Source organism: Mugil cephalus, chromosome 14 (assembly GCF_022458985.1).
Source record: "Mugil cephalus isolate CIBA_MC_2020 chromosome 14, CIBA_Mcephalus_1.1, whole genome shotgun sequence".
Taxonomy (NCBI): Eukaryota; Metazoa; Chordata; class Actinopteri; order Mugiliformes; family Mugilidae; genus Mugil; species Mugil cephalus.
The window spans coordinates 11,890,273-11,914,582 of NC_061783.1; the positions used below are offsets into that span (position 1 = coordinate 11,890,273).

Genomic DNA, 24,310 nt, shown 5'->3' on the forward strand with positions numbered 1-24,310 from the left:
GTTTCATAAAATCCTGGACTGAATCTCTCCTGTTTGGAAGGCTGACGATGGAAACAGATTCAGGACATGTGGATTATGCAGAAATTACATTTGTAATATTTTGTTCATTCAGGGAATTCTGCCTCCCTGGCACTCGAGCCAAAACCGCACCTCCGGAGGCTCGCTCGTAAGTTTCTAGAAGCTGGGAGTTCTTCCCCAGGTCGTCCCATAACTTCTTAGCCGACTGTCATGCAACCTGTGACCACTAGGTGGTGGGCAGGAGGTCGGCAGCCCTCATTCCTGTGTCCCACCCCCCCTGAAGCAGTTCTGACCCTGCATGGGAAAAGGCACAGATAGTGTGGAGGGGATCATGGCTGCACGAGAGAGTGACAGTGGAAGGACAATATATAGAAGTGTCTGAGTGCAAATCCTCTTCGCTTGGAGGCTCTGGTGTGATAAGGGGAGGAAATGCATGGAGAGAGAGACAACCTGTGGGAGTCACAAGGAAGGAAGGGTGAGAGAGAGAGAGAGAGAGAGAGGGGACAGGGCAGAGAGTGAAGTGGGGACGGGGGGAGTGGTTATCGTTGCTGCCTGTATATAGAGAAGTCTGAATCTGACAGAGCAGATCCTGTGAGAGAGTGAGCAACAGAGGAGGAGGGAAGCTGACCTTTTACAAAAAAAAAACTTTCACTACCTGCGAACGGCTTCCTGAGCAACACACCAACAAGACTCTACGGGTTTCTATTGGATTACAAAACCAGGATTTCTCCCTCGACTCCAGGTGAGTTTGTTTTTTATTGTTTCCTTTAGTTTTCAGCAGCAGCAGCAGCAGCAGCCCTCCTTTTGTGGCAGATTCCAGGCAGGTGCAGCCTGAGCGTCACAGCGCGGCTCACGATATTCTCAAGTTACTTCCAAACATCAGAAACTCTCGAAGGCTCTTTTGAAATATTGTCTGATCAGCATATTGTTGCCTTTCATTCTGCTGCTCTGCAGCGTTCTCTTTATTGCAGGGAATGTGTCGGTCTAGCCCGGGCCGTTACCACATATTTACCTTCTGGGTGTGTGAGTGCTGGGCACAATATTCGAAAAGTTATCAAAAGGGTGGTGAGATTTTTTTTTTTTTTTTTTTGTTGTCCAAAGCCTATTGAGTCCAGCGAGTGAGTGGTTGCTCACAGCGTGACTGATAATGACAGTAATCCCGTCATTCACCTGTTGTTGTGGGGCAGTCCTCATTAGACACCTGTACAGTCTTAGACACGTCCCTTGACCTTGTGTTTGGTTTATAAATGGAGCGGGGGCTCCGAGACACACAGGGAAATGGAGCTTGATACAGATACAGAGCCAAGAGTGAATTATCTGGTGGGTGGTGCAAAGATATGTCAAAGTTCAGCTGCGTGATGGAAAGGGAAGGAGTGACATGTGCAAGCTGTCTGTAGTTCAGTTCACCCAAACTCTTATTTAGTAGTGTCTAGCTGTGGAGATACATATTTTTTATTTTATAACTTATAACAAGGTTTTAGGATATCTGTATATTCCTGCAGAGTATTTTAATGTCTGGTTTCCCTTTAAATAATACACTGAAAGACTATATGAAAACTCACAGACTGTAGATTACATTAAGAGGTTTCCCCCAGACTGTTCCCAGTGAGGTGTGTAAGCTGCTGGGCAAATACAGACAAAACTAAATACCTGTCTGGCTTCCTCTAAACGGTGCTCAAAGTGAGCCTGAGAGGTGCCTGTGGTCCTGAAGCTGTGACACTGACTCTGTGATATGTGCGCGCATATACCGCATGTGTGTGAGGGCATTAGCGAGCGGGTTCATCTCCCCCGTGTCTCCTACAGCGTGGGGTCAGCGAGCTGCAGCTGTCTACAGCACTGATGGACCATATGGCAGCTTCTGCGCCACTGTAAAAGCAAAAGGGGATGAAGCCCCAGTGTGTTAAAAGGGTGACAGCATTTCGTGCGAGATGCTTGCCTTAAAGGCCGAGTAATAGTTGTTCTCAAACTTCGAATGAGATCTGCGCCAAACACAATCAACACTGCTTTGTGATCACTTTGCAAAAACTTTAGCTTCATGTAGAAAACCAAAAGATGAGTTAATGTCAGCAGGCGGTATCATGATCATGACTTGCGTTGACCTGGAGGCTTCAGCAGCAGCTCACTGAACAGACTGGTGGGTGTTTTATTGCATCGGTGCTCAGAGTCTGCCACAACAAAACACTTGTGTGAATGAGGACCTGCCCATCCCATGCCGCCATATGCCTCTGTGTGTGTGTGTGTGTGTGTGTTTCAACTAAAGGCACAGTCATGCAGAAAACAGCGCAGCAAAGTTCCTTTCCGGACCCTCTGCTTTAAGCCCCATTGTGCCTAGAGATCTGATTGGATAATTAATGATGCTATTTACGTAAGCAGCAGGCCCACCCCTCCTCTTGGTCTGCCCCCGTGTGGAATGACCTATTCAGTAACCCGAGAACAACAACAACACACACACACAACAATACGTACGGATGATGGCTTGACCTTTGTTAAGCCAGCAAGTGAGAGTGGGGAAGACGCACAATGCCCACTGGGGAAGGGTGTCGCACAGTACACGCACATACTAGGAGGTCAAATAAAGTCACAGCATAGCAAGAATAAGTATCAGATTATTAGTAGAAGACACCTGAAATAACCCCGCCATGCATCTAATTTAACCCCCCCCTGCGTTTGTCTCACAGAGCGCTTGTTTTCCATCTCCTTCTCGCTGAGTGTGTTTTCATATTTAGCTGCTGTTTGTCTTGGCCGCTTGGAAGGAAAGTTGGGGAAATAAGTAGGTGATCTCCAAAGACCACATAGGTTTCTGTTTGGACCATTTCTGTTTAAACTTATCACTGTGTGCCCAGTGTGTGCATTGGCATGCGTGTGAACTACGCATCAGTCATGTGTTTCGATGTGATGGTGTGCTGGCAGCCATGCCTCAGTTGACGCCGCTCGTCTCTTCCCTTCTATTCTTATCGAGTGTGAAGTATTCGCAGAGTGTTTTTGAAAAGCAAGCCGTTACCTATAATAATAAGCATTACCTTAAATACCCTAAATCGTATTTCTTGGCCTTTTTTTTTTTTTTTTTTTCCACAGATTCATCATGAGGCTCATCCTGTTGACTGTGGCGGCGCTGCTCCTGGTGGCGGGAGAGGGTACTGCAGACAGGATGGGGTCCAGGAGGGCCAAGAGGGATCTGGCCAGTCCGCTCCACGTCGGTGGCATCAGGGACCCGTTTGGCTCTTACTGCCAGAGGAGGGGAGGCTGCTGCCCCGGCAGGGACGACCTGTGCACGGTGCCGTACGTGGACACGATCTGCTACTGCGACCTGTTCTGCAACCGCACCGTGTCCGACTGCTGCCCCGATTTCTGGGGTCACTGTCTGGGCGTGGAGCCGCCTTTCATTGGTACGTGAAGGTGCCAGTTTGCATGTCAGCACCAGTCTTTTGAAAGAGTGCGCGTGGGCTAGTGAGTTTCTGACTGCAATCCAAATACACTTTGAAAATGAATTACAATTACACGGACACTATCTTTTCAGCTACTTTAAAAAGTTTCACATAAGGGACGGTCTAAAAACATCTGTAGTGATGGGTTTTGCTCTCATTATACCAGAAAGAAATCGAAAACACAACTGTGCTCAACAAGGGAGCAACCGGACAGATTTATTTATTTATTTATTTATTTATTTATTTATTATCATGTATGACCTCCTGTCCTCTCAGTCGCTTGCATGCAGTCCACAAGTACAGATAATTAATTACCCCTTGGCTCACGTTCAGTTGACTCACACAGATATAGCTCCCTCAGTGCAGTGTGTAAAATGTGCCAATGAGGGCAAAGGCCTACCTGAGAGCAGCGCAAGGAACAGCAGGCTTCTTATTAACCCAGACAGGGTGAGGAGGGGTGGAAGGACGGATGAATGGAGGTCAGGCAAAGGAATGTGGGCTATGTAGAGGGTGGGGGGGAGACAGACAATGGGTACAGGATGAGAGGCGGAGGGGCGGGAGCAGGTATGCGCTCCAGGGAAGGGGACCCGTGAGGTGTGACGCGCAAGCGTGCGTCTGAGGGAGGAGAGGCGCTTTGTTCAAACGGGAGCAGGTGTCGCACTCGCGCAGTCTTTTCTCCTAACGGCTGCACTCGGCACGGTTTATTGTCTGTTTCTTTTATAAATCGTCACATGAAAATCACACGCTGTCAGTTGAGCGGAGTTTCGCTCGCGCGCGCTCCCTCCATATTAATGTGTAACTTGTCACACACTGCAGTTAACGGAGTTATGAGTGACTGGGTGAGACAGCTGTGAGGGGGTAAATGTGTGTCTGAGGAGCCTCGTCATAAATCACGAAACCTACACGCGCCGTAAATTCTCAGCCAGCTCATGCCTTAAATTCCACTGACAGCACCTTTCACTGTGAATTAGGTCGTGGATGAATCTCGCTGCGAGTCTGTCACCAAGTCAGTATACGTTTTCACAATGCGACAGCAAGCTTGTGCCAAGGGGAATGGGTCCAGTTCGCATTAGCTGTGGCAGTGCTGGTTTGTGTCAATGCTAAGTGGGCTCTAATACATCACTGTAGGTCACAAATGTTTTTAACGTTTAATTATCTATGTGAAAGGTGGAGGTTCGCCTTCTGTTTCACTAGAGATGGTGAAGTGGAGTGTAAGCTGGTTAAAGCATGACGAGGGCCTGGGAAGGCAGGAAAGAAGCTAACGCCGCATTCCTGCGCTGGATTACTGGAGCTCAGAGCTCCTTAGACCTCACGTATCAGTGCCCACACACTCTCTAGTAACTGTTTTTATTGTGGTTTAGAGTTAAGGATATGGCCGGTCTGTTTATATTATATTAAATGTGAGTGTGGTAGATGTAAGACTGCGCTTAGCTTTATTTCTTTAGGATTAGTGGTAAGGCCTTTTGTTGTTTAGCCACATGAAACCCGTGTATGTTAAATTACGCCTCTTTGTCTTTTCTCAGGTTCCTGCGAAAGAAATGGAATCAGGTTCTTTAGTGGACAAACATACAAAGAGAACTGCAACCTATGGTATGTAAACCCTGTGTGCGTCACTCAGCTCTCTTGCAGCTTCTTAAACCCCTGACTTCCCTCTTACACGTCCCCCTGAGTTTCTTAAAGTCATTCTAAACTGTGTTAATGTTTATATTTGTTCATTATGTGTGCTATCACATCAAGTGAAAACACTGTGCGTCACACTTCTCTGAATTCTTTGCAGACGCGTGGTACGCGGTGTTCTTAAAACCTGTGGGATTTGTGCAGTTTAAAATTGTGTGGGTTGCAAAATTCATGTGTGTGCGTAGCATGTGTTTCTAATAACAAAGCCGCTGGTGGCTTTATGGAGTAATATTCATTTTTGTTTCTCGTTCTTTGAGTGAAAATCTATCACGTGCTCGTACAATGTGAACCCATTTCATGTTAGTTACATTGAAACACCAGGAAAAAGCACAGGTGTGCGCAGGCTTGTTCGACAAGTTCAGATTAAAAACCACACACCGAAGCCTAAGTGGACACATATGACTTAATGATTTGTTTTTTAGGAGATAGTTGAAATGCCCATGACCTCTGTACCGAAACCTTGAGGACAGTGATCAGCAGTAAGCTCTTATCACTTCGGATGTTTGCTGAAGAGAAGTAGTGGTGTGCGTCTCTTGGCTGGTTGTCTGTCATTCAGTCATTGATCTTGTACTTTGGCCCAGTCTGAAATATCCCAACAGCTACTCAGGGACTATTGTACATATATTTGAGTCCCCCCTCTGGTTTTCTTGCAATAAAGTCGGTAATTCTATGACTTTTCGTCTAGCGCCATCATCAGTTCAAAATGTGTTCCCTTTTTTTATCCAGCTGTGCACACGCTTGTTAGCGTAACATGCTAAACCACCAAAGATTCTCTCATGATTCTGACAACTTAATAATAAAGTTGTTCTCAGTTGTGACCAAACACAGTTTTATTGTCTATCTTTGTAGAACAGTAACTGAATGAGATTTAATCTAAACAGGGCACATGGTAATTTTCCCCACATCTCCTTGTTTTTGTTTTTTTTTTGCGCCAAAAGCGTCTATCACGTATCACGTCCTCTACTCTGGGATATGGCAAATTTAATTTCCATGTCGATTTAGATAACAATCCACTTTCCTTGGATGCACAGAACGAGCCTGGATATTATTTACAAATCTGGACTGTTCTTGTTTTGACTGCTGGAGTAAATCTCCTTGACAGTGTTGCAATTATTGTTCCAGCGCGGCGTTATCTCGACGGCCTTCTGCACCCAGAGGCCAAAATACTCAGTGTGGCCAGTGTCTTATATCTGCAGTGGTACGGATGGTAGTGAAGGTGATGTACAGCAGTTCTCAAAGGGGGGAAGACGTAGGAGGTTGGTGGAAGCTGGCACAACAGAAATTAAATTCCTCACTCGACCTCCACTCTGGTTTATCACCTCTGTGCCATTTGGTGTTCCTCAAAGTCTCAGTTTGTTTGTGAACAAATGTTGGTTGGACGTCCATTTGTGCGTTTTTATCATATTCATTTTGCTACAACACGTCTAAAGCAAACCATCCTGACGCCACTGGTCTTCTCATCATTGACTCCCTCACAGCGGTTAGACACCAGTAGCTGTTCTTTGTCAGTGTGATAGCCCTGACGCATGGCTCTTATCAAGACGGCTCAATTAGCGTGAGGTGCAGCGACTTGTGGGGCACCGGCTGGCAAGCAATGGAGGGTGACAACAGGAAGCACTTGTGGAAACTGAGCAAACACATGCAGCGCGGCGAAAATAGCCTCTTGAGTTCCTCGTCAACAGAAAACACCACTTAAGTGCGAGCTCCCCTTTCCACGACAAACAAAAGACTCTTATTCTCATGCGCTCTCACACGCGCACGTCAAAGCCTTGCACACATAGACGCTCGGAAAAAAATGCACCACAACTTTGGCACGAGAGGGGGGGACACGCACACTCCCTTTTCCGACTCCCACTCTTTCCACTTTATTAATTTCCCAAATGTGTGTCTTCCCAGCTTTATCAGAAGCGGGGCCGCTCGGTGGAAAACAGCGTTTCCGCTTTAAGTCGACAGGCAGCTTTTCCTTTTTTAGTTTGCTCATTAGCAGCAGTCAAGCCCCTGCACACTCCCGTGAGTAACTCCTACGTGTCCTCACTGATATCTGCCAGAAAGGAAGCCAATTCAGTGTCAAACATAACGCCTCGATGAACTTTATCTCGACAGCGGCCTGGAATACCGTGACATGTTAGCTGTTGTTGTGTGTGAGGAAATATCATGCTATGTGTGGTAGCCTTCTTTTGTTGTGTTAATGGCCTTTCCAGCTGAGGCATTTGTTTATTGGCCTCAAATCATCCAAAAACGTGGCGCCTCCTGCTTGCCATCCAGCAGCCTGAAGGAACGACTATCTCCGTTTTGGACTTGGCAGCTTCGCTCGCTTCTCCTGTTTGTGCATCAGATTGGACGACAGCCAACGGCAGACGCTATATCTCATGTCATCCAGCTGTGTGTGTGTGTGTGTGTGTGTGTGTGTGTGTGTGTGTGTGTGTCATCTTGAGTGAAGGAGGTGTCTGTCTCTAAGAGGGAATGTGATGGGGAGATTTAAAATATGGCTCCCCACTGTCCTCACCGTCCTCATATTTTATTTCCAGTCACACTCTGTACCTCTATTTCCATAAATCTGTCATTTAACCTATTACGCTGTGTGTCCAGTGCTGTTATGCTGTGTCTACTGAAGGCAGGGAGAGGGAAAAGGTCATTGTTGCTCTCCTCATATTAAACTTTCTATAGTCTAGGATGCTGAGTAGACTCTCACTGGTATAAACTAAGCCAGAAGGACTATATTTGTGTCTCAGAGAGCTTAGAGGTGATGCAGCACGCGAGTTTCCGTGAGACTAAATGAGTTATTAGCCTCTTTATCCCTGCATGTTTAACGATTGTCTCTCCTGAGCAAATATGACGTCTCGTGTATTATAGTTCACTGTCTTTACATGCCTGAGCTGGAAACACCCGTCATTCTTTCTCTGCAGCTAACTAACCCACAGCCATTCTGAAAATTGCCGCTGACCCTGTGACTGTTGCACGGAGAGATTCTTATTCACTTTGTGCTCATCAGTTTACAGTTCCGCCAACTTTATTTGACCCAGGCGTTTTTAAGGGATCACGAGAGGCGTGAGAACAGAAACGTTTACAGCCGCACAGCCAAGAAACTTTTCTCCATTTTGAAAATGTTTATAAAGTCTGAATCCGACGCTGCCAGGATTCGTGGGTCCAGGATTGTGTAGGTTGTGTAGACATCGCAGGGCGAAGGTGATTCGGGGCGAGCGTCGTCTTTAGAGGATGAGGGGGATGAAATACCCGAAATAATTCATTAGAAAATATGGAGTATTCTGATGAGACAGGTTAAATAATTTAGTTTTTGTATTTTTCATGCCAGACAGTAATTTTTTAGTCACAGGCAGCATTTCTCTTTCATACTTTTTATGGATAATTTACTGTACGGCTTCAGAAGTAAAAGTGTGTACTTCAAATAAATGATCGATCACATTTGTTTTGTTTTTTTTAAAGTGACTTATTATAATACATTATTTTTACACCATAATGAGGCGCTTTAACTCTGCCATTGAACTATGTCTCGCTGATAATACTTACCCCGTTTGACTTAATAAGGTATGGGCCGTCTCTTTTCTTGTTTATGTATTAAAACCCCGCAATCTGCTGTTGTATTGGTACCGGTCCAAGCATCAGCTCTTACTACTTTTTTCCACCCCTCACGCTCCTTCCTATGTGACTCATCAGAAAGTGAATTCTCTATATTTGACCATCCCAGAGGCAAACATCTGTGTGTCGTCGTTAATATCCCGTCCCCTTATCTGGCTGTCCTCGGACTAAAAATGGCTCGACGTGGGGCAGCCCGAAAAGACCGAACGTTCCCTTCAACCTCCCCTTATTTTTCTTTCTCCTTCTTTTGTGCTTTTCCCAGTCTCACGCAGTTATTGACGCACTTCACTCAATTCATTTCTTTATTCGGGAATTCCGCCGACTCCGTGCACGCTGGTCTATCTCTGATCTAATCTATTCTGGCTTTTTACTTCAGTGGCTATGGTAACAAGGAGAGGTTTTCACTTCATGTTGTTCCAGACTCTAATCCATCTTAATGTCCCCGCGTTCTGTTTGTCTTCTCTTTGCAGTACATGTGGGACCACAGGACGCTGGGAATGTGAGCAGCACGCTTGTCTGATGGAGCCCGACATTATTCGTGCCGTCAACAGAGGAAACTATGGGTAAAAGACGAACCTGAAAGTAGCATCTCATTGTTGCAAACATGTTTTATTTATACTGTACATATATATGTATATTCATTTTGCAGGTGGAAGGCCGCCAACTACAGCCAGCTGTACGGCATGACTTTAGACGAAGGAATCCGCTACCGGCTCGGCACACAAAGACCCTCAAGAACGATTATGAACATGAATGAGATTCAGGTACAGGGAAGTCTTCAACCTTGAAGCACATTCTTTAGGTTAGAGCTGATACAATGTGTGAGCGGTTATGTCTCTAGAGGCTCGGGTGCACGCTTCAGTGCTCATGTTACAGTTCAGGAGCTGGCCTTTGACCTCTATGGAAAGTGAGAATAAATATCCATACCGCCGTAGGGATATCACATTTCTCACTGGTTGTAGGTTTCACCTCCTATTCTTGGTATTTCCCATTCGACATACCACTTAAATAAATAATAATAATAATAACATAGATGTCACGTTGTGGGAAAAAAAGAGACAAACTATGGAAAAGTGTGACGGGTGATTGCTGGCAGATGTGCGGCTTTCGGGAGCAGGAAGTTTCAGCGACAGCTGAGGCTGCGGAGAATCAAAACATTTTTCACCGTACGCCGTTGCGGCGGCACGTCGGTATGCGATGGTGTCTCCGTCTGGAGCCCCGGCCCTACCTCCGATCCGCTCAGTGCCTTGTTTACATTTTATCCAGACAGATTACATAAGACGGAACCAAAACATCAGGCGGAGGAGGCGGAGGGGATGGTGGCTGGCAGGAGAATAAAGAGCAGCCTCCTTTTTCAGTCCGCATTTACCCAACCTCCACACTCCATCCCAACAAAAGAAAAAAGAAAAAAACAACTCAGAAACCCCCTCCTCTTCTTCCTCCGTCAGCGTGTCGCTACCTGCGCCGCGACCCAGATCAAAGCCCATTCATAAATCTCTCCCCGCGCGCTTCTTTTCCTGTCTGTCATTACTCCCCCTGTGTGAGGGACAACAAAGCTGTGAGTGGATTCATCGTGCACGTGACGCAACTTATTCTTGCAACATTTCAACCCTTTCCGCTGCCGGACTTTGACCTTCCACAACTGCTAATCTCTGACCAGCAGCACATTCTTTAGTTGTGTCTCAGGTAGCCGTCTGTGCTGTGAATACCTCACTATTAATCGGAGGAATGCAGCACAGGCGGCCGGGGTCTTTGTGAGGGAGGCGGGGGGGTGAGGGGGAGTCAGTTGAAGTCAGTTGCACTGAAGTGTGCGCTTTACTATCACACGTTGCTGGGACATTAGGAGAACATCCAACCTCAAGTGGAGGTTAATGGAAGCTGGAGAATGCTTGGCATCTGGGAGCCACCTGCAAACGGGTGCGTGCCATCGGGACAGTGTTTGCACTCCTGTAAGGAGTACATACTGTACACTCTGTTACCATGGCAAACATGTTAAACAATGATGAATGCCTTCCTGAATGAGTTCAGTTGGTCCAACTTCATTAGAGACGTCACAGACTGACGCCGGGCCAAATGCTCCTAGTGGTTTATGAGGAAGTCCCTTTTACTGCGGAGATGATTAATCAGCAGTTATGCAATCCACTCATGGTCCATACTTTTCATAGAGAGATGTCAGCGAGTGTTTAACTGCAGCCTTTGGTTTGACACTGCACTGCCCGACATTCGACAATCGACTTTTCGCTTGACTACGAAAATAGCTGATTAGATTTGGGATTATTCATGTCCTCCCGTCAGAGTGCACCAGTGATTTATGCTCTGACCGTCTCCGACTCCTCTCTCAGATGAACATGGATCCCCAGGCCGACCGCCTGCCTCTCTACTTCAACTCGGCGGAGAAGTGGCCGGGGAAGATCCACGAGCCGCTGGACCAGGGCAACTGTGCCGCTTCCTGGGCTTTCTCAACTGCAGGTGGGTCCTAAAGAAAATTAATTACTTATGGAAACGGCAGGAAGGCCCCCTGAAAATAAGGTCACCGCGAGATATACAGGAACAATGGAAGCATTTCTGCGTTGTTCTCAAGTCTTCTCTTCCCGTACATGACATCGTTTGAGATATAGCCTAAGGAAGTTTCAACTTTTTTCTCAAAATGCATCATTTTTTTGTCATGGGTGGCTCTAATTCTCTTGTACAGATATAATCGTATATATTCATGTGATGAATATATATTGTTGCAGAATAAAAGAAGCAGTGTCCTCATTATTTAGTTGGTTGTTGAGTTCATGATCAAAGACAAATCCTCAACCAATGCAAGGAAGTTGATTTGTTGACACGACCTGAAAGAAAGTTATGGAGGCATTAGAGGGGTTGTGGGTATCGGATGAAAGGTTGGAGTGATGGGATGAGTGGGTTACATGTGGAGTATATGGGGAAGGATCCAAGAAAAGAGACTCAGGGTGGGGGCACAGCTTTGTTCTTTCTCCCTCTAGTAGGTCAATGAGGTCTAGAGAGAATATTTTTGCCTCTGCATTAACACCGTCCATCCTGTTCACTAGCTGTGGCATCAGACAGAATCTCCATCCAGTCAATGGGTCACATGACTCCCCAGCTGTCCCCACAAAATCTGATTTCCTGCGACACTCGCAACCAGGGAGGCTGCGCCGGGGGACGCATAGATGGAGCCTGGTGGTACCTCCGCCGTCGAGGGTGAGTACGATGACAACGAGCATTGCTGTGTGCGTGAGCCACTCGTCCCGGTTCGTTGATCGCATCTTTCCGTGCGCCCCGCAGCGTCGTGACAGAGGACTGTTACCCGTACCGACCCCCGCAGCAGACCCCAGCCGAGGTGGGACGCTGTATGATGCAGAGCCGCTCCGTCGGCCGGGGGAAGAGGCAAGCCACGCAGCGCTGCCCCAACAACCACAACTACAACAACGACATCTACCAGTCCACGCCGCCCTACAGGCTCTCATCCAATGTAAGCGGCGCAGAGACAGACCCATGGAGCATACATCCGCTCTTCTAAACACACCTCTGCAGATCAGTTTAAGGCTCAGATAGCAGCTCGTGCACGTAACTTCCTCTTGCTGCAGCAGACATAATGTATCTCACGGGTTTTGTGTGTTTTTGTACGCATACCTGACTCTCCTGTGAATGAACATGAGGATTAAGTATTTAATAACATTCACCACAGGAGCAAGCAGATCTTTTTTTTTCTTAGATTTAGCAGCTTTCAGGAAGTAGGATTCAGGCCTGAGAAGTTTGAGTTAAAATGATACAGACTTATAAGGTCATTCATCAGGATGAGTTAGAATTGTTTGTCTGAACGCACTCTGGATAAACACCGCGACGAGTGAATTATCTTATAAATTTATAGCCTGCTCTTAGGCTATCACCATCCATGATCATTATCTGCTCTCGTTTCGTTCTCGACTCGAATATTGGATTTGGAATTAGATTTCGAGAGACTCTACTGTTACTTCTGACTCAGCCACAATGATGATAATGCAGCAACAGTCAGATAATACGAGAGTGGAAGTTCATCATATCACAAAAAAAAACAAAAAAAAACACAACAATATCTGACTGGTCAAAATGAATGAAAGGAACGTTAAATGGATCTAAATTTAGACGGAGAACGCACCCCCCGCCCTTGCTTCACACCAAAAACAATCACGTTGTATTTACTTTCCAGAAAGTCTCCCTCTCTCTGTGCAGCTGGGTGCATCTCCTCCAATTCAAACCGAGCCACTGATCTGCAGCCAGCATGTGGTTTTATCAGCCACCATCCGTCAGTGCTAAACGACGCCTAATGCCTCCCAAAATCTTTACAGCCTGTTGTTTCCTGCCTCTTGGTAGCCTGTGAAGTCAATAAGCCAGGCATTAAGGCCAGGGGAGGGGGGCTGCCGAACTCAATCTTATTATCTGACTTTTAACTTCCAGTGGGGTTGTTTTCATCTTCTACCGTTTCACTGACACGTAATGATTTTCATGTCTGTCTCTGTCTCCTTCGCCCTATAAATCTGTCTTCTCTCTTAGGAAAAGGAGATTATGAAGGAGATAATGGATAACGGTCCAGTGCAGGGTAAGGTGATGCCTTTTTTTTGTGTGTGTGTGTTCTCCTTAAAGACTCTTGTAAATAGTGAGCGAAAGTAAAATCCAAACACATTGGCTCTCCCCCCGAGGGACACACAATTTTAGTGTTAGGTGTCCGCTGTGCGGTGATGCCACGTTGACCCCGTCACCCCCGGTGTTTTCGTCCCGGGTTTCAACTCTGACTTCAGGTCTCTGGTTAGAAATGATGGTCCTTTGCGTCAGTGGGGGTCGAGCTGACTTTCCGTTACAAGCCCGTCTCACTGTCTGGTGCCCGTCTGGAACGAGTCGAGTGCGCTTGAATAGACGAGTCACATGTACGTGTGCGTTCCCTGTGAGCCTGTGCCAACTTCTTGTGCTATTGTTCTGCCATCCAGGCAGGAAGACGATCTGACTTCAACTCGTTCTTTTCTTTGTCGCCGAGTCTTGGAGGTGTTCTCTCGCGCATTGTTGATAAGAGCGGTGATATGCACAGTGTTCTCGTCTAGGGGGAACGCACATTTGGTACTGGCAGACCTCCAGAAGACGGCTATTTTCTGTACACACTCGCACACACTCGCACACACACCTGTCTTCTTGGATGTCTGGGTGTGTGTGACTCAGGGGAAAAGTGGAATTTTTCCGGTGAAATTATTTAATTAGTCTGAATCAGATTCGCATCTCACCCTCTCACAGCAGATCCAGATTGAAATGATATCATATTTTGCATGTTTGCGCTAATTCTGCCTCCCTGTTTGTTCTGCGCAGCTATTATGGAGGTCCACGAGGACTTCTTCGTCTACAAGAACGGGATCTACAAACACACTGACGTCAGCTTCACAAAGCCGCCGCAATACCGCAAACATGGCACACACTCAGTCAGGATCACAGGGTGAGTTACCAACTTAACGGCAACAATATCAAGCTTTAGTTCGCGTTTGTTTTTGCACAGACCTGGTTCCCTTTGAGGTTCGATGCTCATTAACAGGCATTAACTTGCCGTGTGTGGTCTCGGCGTTAGGTTGACAGCTGCCGTATCAGCAGAAAACATTCTTGTTTAGGATGAATCAGATTTTAATTGTTTGACCGCTCTTATTACAGAGCTTTACTTTGTCTGTTCGCACACAAAGTGAAAGCTCCCAGATTATTGCTGTAGGAGACACACCTTGGCTCCACTCTTCCTCCTCTCATCTGCCTCAGACAGAATCCCCCCCCACCCCTCTAGTAACTTCTGCGACCACAAATATGCGGGCAGGTAGACGGCCGACACACCTGGATTGCCAGGCCCCGCCCACTGTCTCCAGTCATTCCCCCCTTTCTTCCTCTCTTTCCTGCCACATCGACTCCGCGGTGCCTCCGTCATCACTCTCCATCTGGCCGCCCGACTCGCCGACTGTCCCGCTTCCGCTCCTTTTTTCTCCTCCCCGCGCTGGAGCCACAGCGCTCTCGCTGTCACCTAGACTCTCCCGGTCAGACAGACGGGCAGGTGGTCGTTTGCCAGCCGAGGAGGAGTTCTTGCCTGTTAAATGTCAAAAGCAGCGTCTTCCCTTGTAAATATCTGACGGGGTCGTGCTCTGTGGTGCATCCAGCTGGTTCGAGCGTGCGACAATTACACGTTGCCGCACACAAGTTTCACTTTGCAAATTAGGAAAAGTAGCAGCTGCCCCACAATTGCTCTATTATGGGGCCTAAGGAATGTGTTTGTGTGAACATTTTACTGTCCCCGCTCACACTTTCTGAAAATAAAAGGCCTCACATGTTTTGCATATCTGTTTTTCAACATTTATTTTTTGCCGTCATGCGTAGGCATGTATACGTGAGATGCTGCAGCCTCCATCCTATACTTAGTATGTGTAAATCATACACTTCATGAGAACAAACTGTTCTGAAGTGGCTTCTCGGAAACGGATTCACACATTTGTTCACCATGCTCATGCCCCCTGGAGTTTAAATACATGTGTACGGTCTACGTATGCTAATGCACAGAGCGTGAGATGATGCTGAGGTTTAGGATTCCCAGCTTTTCCGAATGCCCCCCTTGCTCTCTGGCTCCTCCTACTGACATTCTCCGGATGAGTGGCTGTGGATGTGGATGTGGCAGCGACGCAGGTTCGGAGGCTGGATGAGGTCGGACAGGGCGGGCATGGTGTTTTGAGCCCCAACCTGCCAGCGACAGGCTTTGGCGTGTTTGCACAGGCCAAATCCCGTAGCTGTGCGTCCCTTTAAGCCACGGGCCTGGGAAAGTTTGTGGAAAGAGCATTGAGGTCCACTGTGGTGGAAAGGGCATTGTCTGGCCTGCTGATCCTAACTGCACCGGACAGAGAGACGGGGGATCAGTCCTCCCTCTCCCCCCTGGGGGGAAGAGGTCAGGGGTGGGATCGGGGGCGTTGGGCAAATGCGCGGTACGCGGGCGCACCGACCGGTATGTCCATCATTGTCCCGGAGTGAGCAAGTGAGCTGATTGGAGGCCTGATAAGAGATGAGCAGTGGTCCGATACTGTCTGGCTCTGTCCATACCAATAAATATGCAGGCGGGCATGCACATAGGGTCACACGTACAGATGTGTATGTCACCTTGACTGTCTTTTTAATAACGATAGCATCTATGGTTTACATAGCTACTTCTAACGTGCTTGCTTGTTGGTCTTTTTGGGTCTTTTGACTCAGCTCAGGGAAACACTGGGCTAATAAAGTCACTCTCTGACAGAGGGTTGGCACCGTCCGACAGCGTTGTGGTGACAGGCCCCAGAGTTGGCAGGCTGCGCTGCCCGTCCACTCTATTTCCCAGCATTCCGTCGCCTTATGAAAGATAACAAGCGACTGGGCACTAGGAGTCTCTCGGGAAGCGAAAGGCCTGGAGCGCAAAAACAGGATGAGAATTGGCTTTGGGAGAATGTTTTTTGATCACCGTGATCACAACGGGCAGACGCTGGCGGGCGGCTAAGCTAGGACCAAAAGTGCATCGCGGCATGATGGGAATTTATGGGCCTTCGCCAAGTTTTTTCTGAGAAAGGCGGCGCTGGCAAAGATGGGGAGAAAGTTTCACACGCGTGCAATTGTGTTTTGGTAACTGTTTTGACCCGCACTGGCGTCCGCTCCTTGCGCTCTCGCAGAGGTGTTGTTGACTTCCCCGTAACCTATCCTCTCCTTCCTATTTCTGGAGGGTGGAAGTGGCACAGGAAACGGGGAATTCCGTGTTCTTTGGTTCGGAATGATATGTGCCGCTGGGCGTTGTCCAGCCGTAAATACTCTGTTTTCAGGATGTTGTTAACAAGATCAAGGTTGTTGTGTTTTAACCCTCACCGAATTTCTATTAATAACAGCGGGCACATGTGAGGGGAACACATTCCTGAGTTCTTACATCAGATGTTTGCTGGAAACCAATCAATATTTTAATCTAATAGAGATAATTCGATTTTTATACTTTGAGTTTGATTCAAAATGATCTCTGCTTTGTGCACTAGATGGGGAGAAGAGAGGAACTTTGATGGGACATCAAGAAAGTACTGGGTAAGAACACTTTAGTTTCTAGTTGGACAATTTTTTCTTATTGAATAGCTCAATAGAAGATTCCGGAAATATAATCTGCGTAACACATTTTGTTTGTAGATCGCTGCCAACTCTTGGGGAAAGAACTGGGGAGAGGACGGCTACTTCCGCATCGCCCGCGGCGACAACGAGTGCGAGATCGAGGCGTTTGTGATCGGCGTGTGGGGCAGAATCACCATGGAGGACATGCACAACCACCATCACCACCATCGCCGCAGGCACATTTAGAGACGCTCTGCAGAGACTTTCGTTTTTTTTTTTTTTTTTGTCCCAACTAGAAAAAAAAAGAGAGAGAGAAGAGAGTTCATCACACCCCTTTACCCGCCGAGCAGACTGAGATCAATAAAACCGCTCCTCTCCAGACTCGTTTTTGACAGGACGACCCTACCTGACTTTTACGACACCAAATATCAAAGACAAACTAAGCTGCAGTTCTCCATTACTTTGCCTTGCAATCGGGCACCTCAGGTACCTAATGCTCCAAAGACCACACATCCCAGAAGCTTATTCATGTCAAAGTTAGGTGATGACAGAGGGTCAAGCTGATCCTTTTGTCCTTCTCAAATCTCTAGTCCTCTCTAGCTCTAAACCCATAATCCACGATGGTAAGAGAAACAGCCTGAAAGAGAGGAAATCAGAGCTCCAGATTATCGGGCCCGTTCAGAGAGACACGCCCTGCTGAACGCCGTAACCTGATCACATCAGAGGACCTTACTGACGTCTACCTGTCAGCCTTACACACACACACTCTGACCCATTCACTCGGGTTTGTAGAGAGTTAGCAGCCTCAAGCCTTAGGTTTTCTCACACATTCCAGTATTAACGTATGTAACGGACACACATTCGGTGACGCACGAGAGATTACAGCGACAAATTAAAGTGAAAGCGCATTTGGCATTTTCCAGAGACACAATTTATTAATGGAACGGGCTAAACTGTGGCCTCAAACAGAACCTGTCTGAAGATATGAAAGTATTTATTAAACATGTCAATCATTTATTATTGCTGAAGACACGTGGTGCATAAAGACGTCTCCTTGAGCAATGAATGATAAAGACAGAAATGAAAGCCGCCATTCCTGACCACGACATTAAACCAACAAAGAAAAGCTGATTCGAAATGATTGTGACGCCTTAAAGAAAACAAAAACTTTCTTTTGCAAAAGAAAGAAGAAAGTTTGTATGATAGCCTTAATTTACTCTGTTCCGTGTACACTGTTACAAATTGAGCTTAAGATGTTATTATTTTGTTGCAGTTATATTTTAAAGTGCTATTTTACTACTTGTTTTAAGATGTACTGTATGTAGTAGCTTTCACAACAGACACACACAACCCCACTCTGTTGCTTTTCCTCTCCTACGTACAGTAGTTCTCTGAGTGAGAGCGTCCTGCTGCTAAAGCCTGGTCTGTGCTACGACGTTCGTCTTCAGTTTTGTGCCTTTCTTGCGTAATAAACATGTAAATCCACTCCTGACTAACACAGAAACCCCGATTTGAGTCATGCAGGTTGCAAATGAGCGTCTACGCTCTCATTTTATGTTTTATTCTCATGGTGATCTGCTGGAAACCTTTAAGCGATGTGCCTTTTCTTGCTACGGCACACAAGGTGCTTTGAAATGTTTCAACGGAAAACGCAGTGTGTTATTACCACATACCTTAAATTACATCTTGGTCTGCTTCAGCTATGACTTCAAAAGGCTCCTTCGTTTCTATATTCACCTCTTGTGATCTTTAAGATCTTTCCTCCAGGCACGAATAGGCGGATAATGGATCTAAAAGCGAGGAGAGATGTCTGGATGCTCGAGCAATGTGCAATCCAGTGGAGGAGCTAAAGATTAGCATTTGTTGCAGGTGTCTCACGCAATGTATTGAATCTTCGCTTTCATTTTGAAGTAGCCAAAGGCACAACGAGCAGCCCGTGAACGTGACGTTTACAGTAAATAATAATGCACCTCGAACAATGTGAAACTGAGCTCCTTGTCCAGACGAGAAACGACTGCGTTAATGTTATGGTGACGGAGAAAAGGAGGTTCCCTGCATCCATAATTTGTGCGAGAAAGTTGCCGTAGCAAAAAGCAAACCGGTGATAAACTGGTTTACACAGCTGTGTATCAGTGGAGGAAGTAGAGGGATTTGACCAAAGCTGGAAATCTTTTTTTTTTTTTCTGTTGACCAGAGTCTTATCTTATTTTCAGAGTTTTCCTGCATGTTGATGGTTCATTGCTTTTACCAGAATAATTACGTATTACAAAAATGTCCTAAAACTACACACACTACAATAATAATATTGTAACTGTGAGTATATTTAAACGGATGAGCAGACGGGACCAAATTACAAGTGTATTCTGCAAAAAAAAAAAAAATACTAATTTAATCCATAGAAGCAAACTGAAGTTTTTTTTCTCAAACTACACATCATCTTCTCCAAAAACATCGCAGGAGCACACATCCACTCAGAAGCTGTGTATTTAGTGTAAAACGAACCACTTCATATTCACCGATGTGTAGACTTTTATTTATGTGTAAATTATATTCTTCTTTGTTTCCCTGTGCAATGTTTTCTCTGTCTCTTGTACTGAGTGCACTAAATGCAATCCCAGTGTTCACTTACACAATAAAGTCTTTCCAGAACCCCACGTGTCGCTTGGGTTTGAAGAGTTTTAGTATCAAATGCACTAGGAGGTCAAGACTAAATCGCTTGCCGTAATGTGCACATACTGTATGTGTCCCTGTGACGGGGACTAGGCACAGGGTGTTCAGGATGGAGCCCCACAGGATATGGCACAACCACAACCAGAGAGGACGGTTTTTACAAGGTCCCGCTGTGTCAGCACACTCTTCCATCGCTGAGAGCAATTACTCAGGCCGTCAGTCAGTGGAGGAGCAGGGCGAAGAGGATTCACGCCGAGTGTAAATTCGTGCAAAAGCCGGATAATTTAAAGTTTCAGAAGCCAAAGATTCTCAGTCCAGTATCCTTCAGTCCTGTCACAATCGACTCATTTTAAGATATTCACCATAATGTGGGATGTTCGTCATTCAAGAGAGATGAAAAGAAGTTTGTATTTTCATATGTCCTTGCTGTAAAAAAAAAAATTCTCTTCTATACACAACTATATATTAGAAATTGTGACTTATGAATTCAGAAAAGGAAAGTCAGAAAAATGGATTGAGTCATTTGAGATCATTAAAACTTCAGATTCGTTACCATAAATGTGTACAAACACACAGACGGACAGTGCTTCTTATCGGTTTGCACATTAAATAATTTTCTGAGATATTCTTTCTGCATCAGAGATTACTTCCTAGTCAAATGTCTCATAATATATGACAAAATGAGCAATCCTTGATTAAATTCTCCTCAAAGAAAAGAAAAGTTTCACCTCCACTCTTGACAAAATACCTTTATCTCAATTATTTTTCCATAGTCCATTGACATGTTTTTCATGTCCGTGCTTCTCTATCCCACATACACATCTGGATGAAAATCCACCTTAAAGAAGGAAAATGTTTTAACCTGGAGAGAAGAAGCTTTCTCTCTCCTGTTTGAAGTGAGACAAACAGCAGGTCTTGTAAAAATTAGCCGCATTGGGTGATTTGTCACATATATCAGGAGGTTCTGTCGGTGGAAACTACCAGGTACCAGGCGGAGCGGCTGTTTTATGGCACAGACACCTGAGGAAGGGGTGAATTTGGCCCCACATTCCTGCATCAAATCACTCAACTACTGAACTGTTTGATGAGCTCAATTTTATGTTAAACATTTGGACTGGTAAGTGTCTTTTTCATGAGCAGTTTCAAGAAAAATCCACTTTTATTGCTGTTTTTATATATTTACGCTTGTATCAAGTCTTAAAATGTAATTTTTCTTACATTTATAGAAACGGCCACTTTCCACTTTTAAAAGCAAACTAGCCCATGCACTCATGCATAATGTGCTAAAAATATCTGGACATGTTGGAGGAATGGAAATGTCGTGCTTTCAATTGTCACAACCCTGGGGCTTTAAAATGCCACAAACTGCTGTAAATAAATATTATTAACGATTTAAGCCCCACCGTGTGTCACTTAGCCACAGGCTATTAAGACATAGCCGCGATAAAATCTTTACAGAGAAGGGGCCTTATTACTGTACCACAGAGCTTATCTCTCTGCAGCAGCCACCAAGTATGGAAACTTGGATCAAGGGGTCCGTCCACTGACTGTTTACATTTCTCTCATTGTTTCTGCGTCACGGACTAGCCAAAGCATTCATTACCTCAGCAGCTACTGCTCCCAACCTCCCAGCTGATTGGGAGGAATGAGCAAGCACCAAGAACAGGGAGGAAGCACAAATTAAAGACAGAGGTAGCAGAACAATCAGTGGCTGGATGCCGCACCCTGGTCCCCCGGTCCCCCGGTCCAGGAACCTGATCTTCTTTTTTCTGCTCTTTGTTGTCTCACATGCAAACAAATCCTTGTCAAACATATGCTGAAGCTGGGCTAAATCAATTACCTTCAGGGGGAATCCTGAGATGAACATATGTGCCATATAGCTTTGATGTATCGTTCCCCACAGTGCGGACCAAATTTCCACATACCTTCCTACAATAAAGTGGGATATGCTGCTGCTGTGAAGCATTTCCTCAAGAGGAATCGCAGTTTGATTTGACTGTGAGGCTGAATTTGCTGCAAAGATTATTATAGACAAATGAAAAACAACATGCAATCTGATTTATTTTCCCTCGCGGGGTTGTGGCAAATCGATTTTAAGTGCTGTCAGGGGGATGTTTCAGTGCTGCCATCTCCTGGTAGCTCTCCAGAATAAAAGAAAAGTGCACCAGCGCAAGCCAACCTTTTGAAGAATGGGAAATGGAATCATCACCAGTCATTATACGCGTGATTGGTTTTATTCATTTTATTTTCCCTCTGTGCTATGATCACGACTAGTCCTAAAAAAAAGAAACCAATATCCATATTTCAGTGACTTTTAAAAAACATGTCAAGCAGACCATCAGAGACTTCCAGTATAGCCTTCAGACGTCATCTCTTCAGTAGATCAGTCAGAGCTGCCTTGGTGCATTCTGCTCGTCTTCTGCTCAAAGGCTCATTGTCCTCTGATTTTCCCCAACAAGCTGTCCGTGTCCCTCTAGCGTGGGCCGGTTCCTCTCCTGCATTCACACATTCTGTAGGCGCATATGTAGAAAATACCTGCAACGCACAGAGACAGTGGTTCAAACTCTTATAGAAAGTTTGCAGTGTTTAGAGTGATTATATTTCATTCATTCCAGCGTACTCACACAGAATGGAAATTTACTGAAAAAAAAAAAAAAAAGTCATCAGTGATCTCTCTCACCTGCAAAGAAGTTCATGAGCATGGCCACCCAGCCCAGTATGTAGGACCAGGAGAAGCGCCAGTCACCGAAGCGCCTTCCCAGGAAGTTGATTGTCACTCCGGTGTAGATGGCCATACCCAGCAGAACAAAGAAAGCTGAGAGACGGGGAGAAGGGAGAGGTGCGTTTTAGTTGCACTGGTAAAAATAAAATAAAAAATGGAAGTGTGTCTGTTTGTGTCAAGTCCAAAGAAAGAGCAACTCACTGGAGACGAAAAACATGATTCCTGCAGCAAAGGAGCGGTTGAACCTTTCAAAGGAGGAGAAGTGGGAAAAGGACATGATGCCAGCAATGATGCCTGCGAAGCACGACATCCCCGACAGGATCATGAAGGCCCTGGTGGCATTCCAGTAAGCTGGAGGAAGACGGGTAGAAATCAACACACGTGGAATCCTAAAGACGTTATTAATTCATTTTTCTGCTTGTATCATCAGATCTGATGATGCTGCTCAAGCCGACCACACTGATGCGTGCTCTTCTGATTCGTCATAACCAACTCACCTATGCTGTCCGTCTGCATGTAGCACTTGTTGGACATGCAGTACCTCCACAGACCCTGGTGGGCATAGTTTCCAGAGAGACGGTACTGCATCCAGTAGTCAGTTGCAGTGGAGACCACTAACAAGATATTGCCCACTATGGCACAGAACAGGCCCCCTCCCATGAAGCTGTACATCTTGAGCTGAGATAAAGGGGCAGCTGTGGAAAAACTGCAAAAAATAATGAAAGTTAGAAATACAACCAGTATTACAAAGCGCATTCAAATGTTACCAAAACTACACAAAGGAGCTGGAAAAAAAAGTTACAATAGTTAAACATGGACTTTCAAACTATAATGTATACATTTGATTGCTATAGAATTTGAGAATGACATCGTTTTTCATTAAACATATTTACCTCCTCTTTAACGAAGACATGACTTTCAGTTGAATGAGTGTGGATGAAAACCTGAGCCAAAGCTATTCTTTGCGATTTTGTAATTTGTGCATCATCGTATTGAGGTTATATTGGATCCCGGCAGCCTCCATTCAGTCATCATAAATGTATAACTATACCATACACACTCAAACACAACAGAGATTTGTGCCTTACCTTGTTTCTGGAAATGCACCCTCTCTACTGTCTCCCTTCCAGAGGTAAAGATAGAAACGGGCCGAGGGCAAAAGTGAAAGAGTGCTGTCGCTCACTTGGGGGGAAAGAGAGAGAGTCCCGGACAATACTCCAACCAAAAGTTGTCCCCCGGGCTTTTTTGTCGATGAAAGCAAAATCCATTGCCGCCGTGAGTCTCCGCTGTGTGGGATGTACTTGAATGAGACACTACAGAGGCCATAGTACATGTGACCATGTACATTTGAGTGTGGGGGGCCTTAGAGGAGGGGTGGCGGTCCATGTTTCTTTTTTTATGGGTTTTTGTTTGTTTGTAAATGGTGTGCTCTGGAACTGGGGATATGCATAGGTATGCAGGACTGTGTGTGTCAATGCAACGTGCTGAAACAGACACTTTTCTTTCAGTGCCGTCACACCGTGGCGGCACGTATAGAAAGCGCATTCTATAGAGGAAATTTCTCTTTATGCCGACTATAAATCTGCCTCAACCGAAACTACAATCTAATGTACGTCATTTTTCATCACGTTCGATACCTCACAGACTATACTGACATATATGTAAAGAAAAAAAATCAGTCAATTCAAGATAAAAATCAATTTGCAACAATTTCACCATGTAAACACAAAAAAAGACTGATAAACTCCATTCTTCTCACTTTTTCTAACAGAATTTAATTTAATAAATTATGGTATTCAAGTGACAAGAATTTAACATTAATAATCTTTTCACATTTAATGTCCAAAAATTCACAACAATTATCACAGTTTAATAGATATAGTTTAAATATACTATGTCTTGTGTGAGTTTGTTATACACTTGTCTTATTCTGTCACCATGTGACGTGGTGGCCTAGATGAGACACAAAAGACCCGACTATTCAAAAAGCATTTACACATTGTGTTGTTGCAAATAAATGTTAAAAATTATCAATTAAGCTTGACATTTTATTATGAATTCAAGAGCGACTGTTGGAATACACTCGACAGATGCAGACAGA

The 24,310-nt window shown here is 45.4% G+C and overlaps 2 protein-coding genes across 2 annotated transcripts; one reads left to right on the forward strand and one right to left on the reverse strand.

Moving 5' to 3' along the window:
- The first annotated feature begins 591 nt into the window (after positions 1-591).
- Positions 592-19,471, forward strand: tinagl1 (tubulointerstitial nephritis antigen-like 1). The gene is made up of 12 exons (XM_047605184.1): positions 592-760; positions 3,094-3,404; positions 4,967-5,033; positions 9,188-9,280; positions 9,367-9,481; positions 11,060-11,186; positions 11,771-11,921; positions 12,006-12,192; positions 13,254-13,299; positions 14,055-14,178; positions 16,751-16,796; positions 16,896-19,471. Exons 2-12 carry the CDS (start codon positions 3,101-3,103, stop codon positions 17,061-17,063), a joined length of 1,428 nt encoding a protein of 475 aa, XP_047461140.1. The 5' UTR covers positions 592-760; positions 3,094-3,100; the 3' UTR covers positions 17,064-19,471.
- A 2,243-nt stretch (positions 19,472-21,714) lies between these two features.
- LOC125019583 (lens fiber membrane intrinsic protein-like) lies at positions 21,715-23,557 on the reverse strand. Its single transcript, XM_047604433.1, has 5 exons — positions 23,298-23,557; positions 22,707-22,915; positions 22,411-22,560; positions 22,168-22,302; positions 21,715-22,022 (listed from the first exon to the last, which is right to left on the reverse strand). Exons 1-5 carry the CDS (start codon positions 23,540-23,542, stop codon positions 21,961-21,963), a joined length of 801 nt encoding a protein of 266 aa, XP_047460389.1. The 5' UTR covers positions 23,543-23,557; the 3' UTR covers positions 21,715-21,960.
- Positions 23,558-24,310: the final 753 nt, after the last annotated feature.